The sequence below is a fragment of the Pongo abelii genome, chromosome 2, assembly GCF_028885655.2.
Source record: "Pongo abelii isolate AG06213 chromosome 2, NHGRI_mPonAbe1-v2.0_pri, whole genome shotgun sequence".
Taxonomy (NCBI): Eukaryota; Metazoa; Chordata; class Mammalia; order Primates; family Hominidae; genus Pongo; species Pongo abelii.
Genome location: NC_085928.1, coordinates 170,042,815 through 170,053,491, shown reverse-complemented (window position 1 = coordinate 170,053,491; position 10,677 = coordinate 170,042,815). Strand labels below are relative to the sequence as shown.

Sequence of the window (10,677 nt, the reverse complement as noted above, 5' to 3'; positions counted from 1 at the left end):
AATCAAGAATTTATCCTGCCTTTGATATATATACCCCAGGGTAACCAAATAGGTGATGGGAGTATACTTCTTTTTCTAAAACTATTGCAGTTAGTAAGTGAAGAAAAGATTAGAAGATTACCCATTTTGCAACCCTACTGAATTAGTAGATGTAGGCAATGATTGTCGTTTACTAAAAGCATAAGAAGAGAGGCAACAGACATTAATTGCTTCCTACTGGAAGTACATGTCATAACTCTTATTTATGTAATGCTGTCCCAGCATCCATTTTGTTATCTTGTCCCTGACTTTTGACCCACCTATTTTGAGATAGTCTCCATCTAGTTAGCATTTTATCTTCTAGATAGATAAGGCCCCATATCCCAAACTGTTTGATCACCTACTTTTAAGTGTTAGGAACCTAATAATGTAATCCCCAAGTTCTCGTGCTTATCCTCGTGCTCCCTTCAAACAACCCCACTAGGGGTTGCCAGGGGAAACCCACCTAGGTAATACCCTGCACACCAATAAAAGCCTCCACCCAAAGGTTTCACTCCTCTCTCTTGCTCCCCATCTGCTGGTTGAGCATTCATGTTCTTGATGACACCCCACACCTTCCCATTGTCTCTGCCTTCTCACTTAGATCTATGAGTAAAAACCTAATCTTTCCACCATTCCAGTCTGAATGTTCCTCACTGTGCCACACAAAACCTAACTTAAATACCTCACTTAACAAATTACAACAGTATACAACATCACCTGTGAAGTTTTCTTGCCAAAAATATGGAACCTGAATCTGATCAAGACTCTAAATCTAACTACTAATTTACAGGAAATAAAGGGGACAGAGGAAATGTTAAATAACACCATGAGAATGCAGAAGCTAAAATCCAGACTGGGAAATTTTATAGGACATATGACCCAGTTGCTTCAACAACCACAAAATTACAAGGGGAGGCCAGGCGTGGTGGCTTATGCCTGTAATCCCAGCACTTTGGGAGGCCAAAGCGGGAGGATCACTTGAGCTCAAGAGTTCAAGAGCAGCCTGGGCAACACAGACCTTATCTCTACTAAAAATAAAAATAAAATCCCAATGTCTTGGCATGCACCTGTGGTTCCAGCTACTCAGGATGCTGAGGTGGGAGGATCACTTGAGCCCGGAGATTGAGGCTAGAGTAAGCTATTATTGCATCATTGTACTCCAGCATGGGTGACAGACCAAGACATTGTCTTAAAAAAAAAAATTACAAGGGTAAAAAGATGTGGAAAGAGAACGTAAAGATCTTACCCATCAAACATAGTGGTTGTACCTTATTTGCATCTTGATTGAAACAAACTGGAAACAAACTGGAAAAAAATGACAATTGGGAAATTTTGAACAGTGACTTAATGATGTATTGAAGTTGGGTTTAAAAAGTCTGTCTTTTTAGTGATATATAGTAGCTCCTCCTTGTCTGTGGTTTTGCTTTCATGATTTTTCAGTTACCTATGGTCAACCATGATCTGAAAATATTAAAGGAAAATTCTAGAAAAAAGAATGCATAAGTTTTATATTGCACACTGTTCTGAGCAGCATGATGAAACCTCAAGCCATCCTACTTTGTTTTCCCAGGACATGAATCATCCCTTTGTCCAGCATATCCACTCTGTACACTACCCACCTGTAAGTTACTTAGTAGCTGGCTTAGTTATCAAATCAACTGTCACAGTATTTCAGGGCTTGTGTTCAAGTAACCCTTCGTTTTCTTAATAATGGCCCCAAAGCACAAAAGTAGGGATGCTAGCAATTCAGTGTGTCAAAGAGAAGCCATAAAGTGCTTCCTTTAAGTGAAAAGGTGAAAGTTCTCAATTAGAAAAAGATGGTAGGCTGAGGTTGCTAACATCTATGGTAAAGATGAATCTTCTATCCATGAAATTGTGAAGGAGGAAAAATAAATCTGTTCATAGTGTTATATAGATAGGACAGTACTATCTGTGGTTTCAGGCCTCCACTGGGGGTCTTGGAACCTATCCCTGTGGACAAGAAGGGACTACTGTATACTGAAATATTTATTGATGAAATGATATGTTAGGGATTTGCTTCAAATAATCTGGGCCATGGAGAAGTGGATGGTGGTACAGAGGAGATGAGAATTAGCCATTAGTTGATAATTGTTGGAAACTGGGTAACAGGTAAATGGGGATCTATTATGCCAGTCATTCTCAAAGTGTGGTCATTGGCCCAGTAGCTTCAGGACCCTCTCGGAGCTTGTTAGAAATGCAAATTGTTTGACCCCAGCCCACATCTACTAAATCAGACACTCTGGGGTCGGGCCCAGGAATCCATTTTAACAATCCTAGGTAACTCTGATGCACACTGAAGTTTGAAAACCACTGCTTTGTATTATTATTCCTACTTAAGTTTATGTTTGAAATTCAAAGAAATAAAAAGTGCAAAAGAAGAAAATTAGGTTATGAATATAAGAAGCCAAATGTTCACATACCTGGGAGAAGCTGGTTTAGAGGCTAAGACAAGGTTGTATAATTGTCTTAATAGTTAGCAGACGAGTTGGTAAGGTACTGTCAGAGAGCCAGCTGCTAATGATAAACCAAATTACAAATTTTGCTCTTCTCTTGAAACAATGGCTCTTTATTAAAATCACCTAGAGAACTTTTAAACACACATCCAGACCTACCCCCAGGAGATTCTGGATTTAATTGGTTGGATCAGAGCCAGGGTTTTGGTTGTTCTTTTGTTTTAAAGTTTCTAAGATGATAATAATGTGCAGCTAGCATTGATAACAAGTATCCTAACTTTATGTGCATAAGAATTATCTCAAGAGCTTGTTAAAAGCTTCCTGTCTCTCCTCTCCAGAGATTCAGATTCAATAGCTTGGGGTAGGGTCCATGAATTTACATTTCTAATAAGCTCACACACGATATAGATGCTGCTGGCTTGCACACTTTGAGTAACATCCTAAAGTGAGAGTCTGGTCAAAGAAAGGGATAAGTAAGATAAGTAACAGTGTAGGGGAGAAAAAGTATGTCTCTTCTTCCCATCTTAGGTTCATGGATGAGGACCCTATAACAAAAGACAGATTAACCAAAAAAAAAAACATACAATTTTAATTAATACAAACTTTACATAACATGGAAGCCTTCAGAAATGAAGACCCCCCCCGCCAAGAAACAGGGAAACCTGTGTATTTTTATGCTTAGGTTTTATTACAAATGAACAGTCATGCAAAAGTATGATTGGACAAAGAGGTTATGAGTTAATGCTAATAAACTGGGGGAAATTTAGCAAAGCCTTTCTGTTCAGATTCTTCTTCTCTGCATCCCTGTGTCTTTAGAGATAAGGATGTTCCTTTCCTCCCAGTACAGGGAAGGTACCTCTCCCTTGATGAACTGACTTGCCTCGGGAGAGTGGTGAAAGAAGGTTAGAGAATGACGTTCCTGCTTCTGCTGTGTTCTCTATGTTGATGTGCCATATTTTGGAGGTAGTGTGTTCTGAGCCCCATCAAGAGGGATATTTAAAATTCATCTACCAGAGTTCTCACTGCCAGTACCACTAAATTACACCAGGGCAGCTGTCTCATTCCCTTTTAGAGGGTAGTAATACAAATGTGAACCAAGTATCTCATAGCATATTTGGGGAAGAAAAGAGAATTAGAGTGTTAAAAAAATCTCTTTAAAAGCGCAAATGATAAATAGATCTTTTTTATTTACCAATAAAAATTATTCAGTTTACTGATTGGAAGAATACAACCCTGTCTCCCCAATTTTATTTTAACTTTTAAATTCAGGGGTACACATGCAGGATGTGCAGTTTGTTATATAGATACATGTGTGTCATGGGAGTTTGTTGTACAGATTATTTCATCACCCAGGTATTAAGCCTAGTATCCATTAGTTATTTTTCTTGACCCTCTCCTCCCTCCCACCCTCCACCCTCCAGTAGGACCCAGTGTGCATTGTTCCCCCCATGTGTCCGTGTATTCTCATCATTTATCTCCCACTTATGAGTGAGAGCATGTGGTATTTGATTTTCTGCTCCTGTGTTTGTTTGCTAAGGATAATGTCCCTCCAACTCCATCCATGTCCCTGAGAAGGACATGATCTTGTTCCTTTTTATGGCTACATAGTATTCCATGGCATATATGTACCACATTTTCATTATCCAGCCTATAATTGATAGGAATTTAGGTTGATTCCATGTCTTTGTTATTGTAGTGTAATGAACATATGGCTGCATGTGTCTTTATAATAGAACAATTTATATTCCTTTGGGTATATACCCAGTAATGGGATCACTGGGCCAAATGATAGTTCTGCTTTTAGCTCTTTGAGGAATTGCCATACTATCTTCCACAATGAACTAATTTACACTCCCACCAACAGTGTAAAAGCATTCCTTTTTCTCCACAACCTTGCCAGCATCCGTTATTTTTTGACCTTTTTTTTTTTTTTTTTTTTTTTTTTTTGAGATGGAGTCTCCCTCTGTCACCCAGGCTGGAGTGCACTGGCACGATCTCCGCTCACTGCAACCTCCGCCTCGTGGGTTCAAGTGATTCTCCTGCCTCAGCCTCTCAAGTAGCTGGGATTATAGGCGCTTGCCACCATGGCTGGCTAATTTTTGTATTTTCACTAGGGACAGGGTTTCACTATGTTTGCCAGGCTGGTCTTGAACTCCTGACCGCAAGTGATCCACCCGCCTCAGCCTCCTGAAGTGCTGGTAGTACAGGTGTGAGCTACTGCACTCGGCCTGACTTTTTAGTAATAGCCATTCTGACTGGTGTGAGATGGTATCTCACTGTGGTTTTGATTTGCATTTCTCCAATGATTAGTGATGTTGAGCTTGCTTTCATGTGACTGTTGGCCACATATGTCTTCTTTTGAGAAGACGTCTTTTCATGTTCTTTGCCCACTTTTTAATGCAGTTGTTTTCTTGTAAATTTGTTTAAGTTCCTATTAGATGCTGTATATTAGACCTTTGTCAGATGCATAGTTTGCAAAAATTTTCTCCCATTCTGTAGGTTGTCTCTTTACCCTGTTGATGGTTTCTTTTGCTATGCAGAAGTTCTTTAGTTTAATTAGATCCCATTTATCAATTTTTGTTTTTGTTGCAATTGCTTTTGGCACCTTCATCCTGAAATCTGTACCCATGCCTATGTCCTGAGTGGTATTGCCTAGGTTTTCTTCTAGGGTTTTTATAGTTTTGTGTTTTACATTTGCCTTTAATCCATCTTGAGTTAATGTTTGTATATGGTTTAACGAAGGGGTCCAGTTTCACTTTCCTGCATATGGCTAGCCAGCTCTCCCAACACCATTTAATAAATTTGTTTATTAAATAGGGAATCCTTTCCTCATTGCTTGTTTTGTCAGGTTTGTTGAAGATCAGATAGCTGTAGGTGTGCAGTCTTATTTCTGGGTTCCCTATTCTGTTCCATTGGTCTTTGTGTCTGTTCTTATACCAGTACCTTGCTATTATGGTTATTGTAGCCCTGTTAGTACAGTTTGAAGTCAGGTAGTATAATGTCTGCAGCTTTGTTCTTTTTGCTTAGGATTGTCTTGGCTGTTCAGGCTCTTTTTTGGCTCCATATGAATTTTAAAATAGTTTTTTTCTAGTTCTGTGAAGAATATCAATGGTAGTTTAATGGGAATAGCATTGAATCTATACATTGCTTTGGGTAGTATGGCCATTTTCACGATATTGATTCTTCCTATCCATGAGCATGGAATGTTTTTCCATTTGTTTGTGTCCTCTCTGATTTCTTTGAGCAGTGGTTTGTAGTACTCCTTGTAGAGGTTCTTCACTTCCCTTGTTAGCTGTATTCCTAGGTATTTTATTCTTTTTGTGACAGTTGTGAATGGGAGTTCATTCATGATTTGGCTCTCTGCTTGTCTATTGTTGATGTATAGGAATGCTAGTGATTTTTGCACATTGATTTTGTATCCTGAGACTTTGCTGAAGTTGATTATCAGCTTAAGAAGCTTTTGGGCTGAGATGATAGGGTTTTCTAGATATATAATTGGATCATGTCATCTGCAAACAGGGATAGTGTGACTTCCTCTCTTCCTATCTGAGTACCTTATTTTTTTTTCCTTGCCTGATTGCTCTGGCCAGAACTTCCAATACGGTATTGAATAGGAGTGGTGAGAGAGGGCATCCTTGTCCTGTGCACGTTTTCAAGGTGAATGCTTCCAGCTTTTGCCCTTTCAGTGTGATACTGGCTCTAAGTTTGTCATATATGGCTCTTATTTTGAGGTATTCTTTCAATACCTATTTTATTGAGAGTTTTTAACATGAAGGGATGTTGAATTTTATCAGAAGCCTTTTCTGCATCTATTGAGATAATCGTGTGGTTTTTGTCTTTATTTCTGTTTATGTAATGAATCACATTTATTGATTCATGTATGTTGAATCAGCCTTGTATCTGGGGATGAAGCCTACTTGATCATGGTGGATAAGCTTTTTGATATGCTACTGGATTCACTTTGCCAGTATTTTGTTGAGGATTATTGCATTGATGTTCACCAAAGATATTGGCCTGAAGTTTTCTTTTTTTGTTGTATCTCTGCCAGATTTTGGTATCAGGATGATGCAGACCTCATAGAATGAGTTGGGGAGGAATGCCTCCTTTTCAATTTTTTGGAATAGTTCCAGTATGTCTCTCCAATTTTAGTAACTATTAAAGACTTATTCTCTGCTGATTAGGTTTTGATTAGATGGTTTTATTACTAGAGTAATCTAAAACAGAGAGAAATAATTTTAATTTATTTTTTAATCTTTTATTTTGAGTTCAGGGGTACATGTGAAGGTTTGTTATATAGGTAACCTTGTATCATGGGGGTTTGTTATCATTAATGGGTACTGGGCTTAATACCTGGGTGATGAAATTTTAATTTTTAATGCTTACATTTAAAATAATTTTTAAATTGTAAATTTAAAAATTTTTAATGTAAGAATTTAATTTAACTTTACTATCACAATATTGTTATACAGGTTGAGGATTCCTAATCTGAAAAATTCAAAAGCCAAAATACTCCAAAATCCAAAACTTTTTGAGGACCAATATGATGCTACAAGTAGAAAATTCCAACACTTGACCTCATGTGACAGGTCACAACCAAAACACTTACAAAACTTTGTTTCATGCACAAAATTATAAGAAATATATATAAAATTACCTTTATGCTATGTGTATAACATATATATGAAACATAAATGAATTTCGTGTTTAGATTTGGGTCTCATTCTCAAGATATCTTCTTATGTATATGCAAATATTTCAAAATCTGAAGAAATTCAAAATTCGCTTCTGGCTCCCAAGCATTTCAGGTAAAGGATACTCAATCTTATTCCCTGAGATGTGTTTTCAGGGATAAGTTGCATGTTGCAGATTTTATTTCTGTTGGTTCGTGTGGACTGTAAAGGAAATCAGTTGAATATAGGGTGATGATATACCATTATCTAAACATTTCATTTTCTCCTCTTAGGATCATGCATCTGTAAGTTCTTAGATAAATATTTCTGTTTAATTTTAGTAAGACATTACTTTCTGGCTGATTCGGTTCTTCCAGTGTTTTAAAACCATACTTGAAATTTGGTAGTCCTCCCTTTTTCACAGTTTCTCTTTCTATGAGTTCAGTTACCCTCTGTCAACTGCAGTCCAAAATGGAAATTTCCAGAAATAGAGACCACATTCACATAACTTTTACTATGGTATATTTTTATAATTGTTCTATTGTATTATTAGACATTGTTAATCTCTTACTTTCCCTAATTTATAAATTAAACTTTAACATAGGTATGTATATATAGAAAAAAACATCGGATGCGTAGGGTTTAGTACCATCCATAGTTTCAGGCTTCCACTGGGGATCCTGGGACTTATCTCCATGGTTAAGGAAGGACTGTTATATGAATGTATGGTTTTAAAATAGAAATTAAACTAAGATCTCTGTTTCTTCTACACCATGAGGATAGCCTAGATTTAGAAAGAGAGAGAGATATGCCATAAGCCTATATGTTAATAAATCAAGTCTCATTTGTCATTATCAACCACTTTTAATCTTTATGTAAAATAGTATTCATGTAATGTTTCATAATTCTTGTTTGTCAAACACAAATGAATTAATTTCGTTTTATTGCCCAAAGCAGGTTATTAGTATCTTTGAAGTTCCAAGTCTTCTACAGTTATTTTCAAAAGATGACTTCAAATATTATATGTATTCTTTTTTTAATTGATTCTTCTTAATTTTCGAAAAGGAAGTTTCTAGTATTTTCATACTGCTGATGAAGCAAAGGTTATGGTTTGTTCATTATCTTCTCCTTGATAACTTTATTATTAGGCCTTTACTGAGGCCATTAAAGCAACAGTTAGTGGCTCCAAAGTTGGAGGGTGGGGAGAGTTGTAAAAGAGTGTCAGTGAGTGGTCGAAGAGCCTTTCAGTATTTTTATGTTATGTATGAACTTTCATTAGGAATTTTAAAGTCTTGTTTTGTAATAGCATCAATTAGTAAATCTTTATATTTTTCCATTCCCCTAGATTTGTTGTCAAAGTGAGCCTGTAGCTAATAATTAGTATTTCTGGAAAAAAATAATGTAAAACAAACAAACAAACAAATAAAATATATATATATGTATATATATCCAGCCGAGAGCAACAACAACAACAAAATCAAGACTGTGATTATACGCTGTAAGACTGGAAGAATGGAAAGAGAATATGTATATAAGTTTAGTCAAATTAATCATCCTAGCAAATAACATATGTTGCATCTGAAAAATGAAACAAGTGCATATAATACCATGTATTAAAAAGTTTGTTTTTTTCTTATGTCTTATTTATATACACACACACAAGAATCTCTTTTGTCCTATTTAATGCTTATTAATATCGCTAGATAACTTTCTCAAACAGATAGATAGGTTCTAGGAGAGGTTATACTTACTGCAGTCTGTTAAAAAAAAAAAGAAATAGATCCAGTTTCGTGTAATTTCATGATTTAAGATGTGTGTCAGAGCTATTTAGTTACATTGTGTGTTGAGTTTCAATTTTTTTGTGACATTCTTAAAATGTTGTAATGAGAAATATTTTTAGATGTAGAGACTATATATTAGGAATGAATAGTAAGATGTCTTTGTTTTTTCTACAGAATCTTTGTGTTTACCTATTAAGTATTATTACTTAAAAGGAATAGTAAACATTGAGATGATGTGGGTTTTTCACAGTTCTTGAGATATTTCATACACCGTTTTATCATGATGTTCTACTATGGACTTTAACAATTACATCTGTATTTTCCATTCAGTATACTATAATTTTATTAAGAAAAATACTTTAATAATTCCAGAATAGACATTCTTTTAAAAATGATCTTAATATGTTGTCATGTACCTGATTTAAAACTTCCTAAAAATTTTTTTTCAGTAAGTCCATTTTTTTCTTGTTTTTTCTCCCCCAGTGGTCATATGCATTAGAAAAACCCAACACTGGCAGCATATTTAATATTGCATGGTCTATTGATGGCACTCAGATTGCTGGAGCCTGTGGAAATGGACATGTTGTTTTTGCACATGTGGTGGAACAACACTGGGAATGGAAAAATTTTCAAGTAACATTAACTAAAAGAAGGGCCATGCAGGTATGATTATGTTCCAAGGTTGATTAAACCTGCTTCTTTTCATATTAGTTAACTGTACAGAATATGGAATTATCTTCATTAATTATATTTAGTCAAGCTTATAAAAATTCAGTCACATTAGAAATATTTTAACTATTCCATTAGTCACTTTGTCTGACATAAAAACCTTTCACAGATATAGAACCTGAATGCCCAAAGCTACTTCAGTTATGCATTTAGGACAAATATGGTGAAATTGGAAACCTTGAGGAAATATGTGGATTCAGTGAGGGAAGGAGAGAAAAAGCTGTAACAAACAGGAGCATATTGGATTTGACTCCTGGAGCTGAATCCAAGGCAGGCCTAATCTGCCAGTTACTGACAGGGTTAATTGTTTTACTTATTTGTAATTGGATGAACTTATTTAACCTGATTTTTTAAAAAATTTTATTTTAAGAATTACTTAAGGAGAGTCAAAATGGGAAAATGGTATAGGAAGTTCTTATTGGGAATTAGGAAGTGTAGGGGAAGAAAAATATCTCTACCCATCCTAGGCTCATGACTGAGGTCCCTATAACAAAAGATATATTAATAAGAAAAAAGCATATAAATTGATATAATGTAAGTTTTACATGACACTGGAGCCTTCCTGAGGAAATGTAGACCTGAAGAAACAGTTAAGCCTGTGTGCTTTTATGCTACGTTTGATGAAGAGTAGACAGTTGTGGCGATACACAATAGGGCAAAAAAGGTATGATCTAGTGGTAATAAGCTGGGGGAAATTTAGCAAGACCTGTGTGTTTAGATTCTTCTCTTGTCCCTGTGTCTTCAGAAATAAGGATATAACTTTCTTCTGGGTATAGGGAGGGCACCTCTCACATGAGAGTCTTATGACCTGCTTCAGGAAAAGGTCAGAAAATCCTTTCTAGGTTTAATGACCTGTGTTAGGGAAGAAGAGTAGGGGAAGGTCAGACTGACCTCCTGCTGCTCTTGTTTTATCAAATTCCTTTAGCTTAAAATATTCAGTATGCCATAGTGCCATATTTTGGTATAGTGTATCCTCAGTCCCATCAGAAGAAAATTTTGAAG

General features: G+C 36.0%; 1 protein-coding gene across 5 annotated transcripts in view; it reads left to right on the top strand.

Moving 5' to 3' along the window:
- IFT80 (intraflagellar transport 80) overlaps positions 1-10,677 on the top strand; it is a 144,665-nt gene that overhangs the window by 70,105 nt on the left and 63,883 nt on the right. For 4 of the 5 annotated variants that reach the window (XM_054552932.2, XM_024244228.3, XM_054552931.2 and 1 more), the window contains one exon: positions 9,430-9,609. The exons of the other annotated variant lie outside the window; for it this stretch is intronic. In XM_054552932.2, the coding sequence (XP_054408907.1) occupies positions 9,430-9,609 (180 nt within the window). The remainder of the gene's footprint in view (positions 1-9,429; positions 9,610-10,677) is intronic. 5 annotated transcript variants of the gene reach the window in all.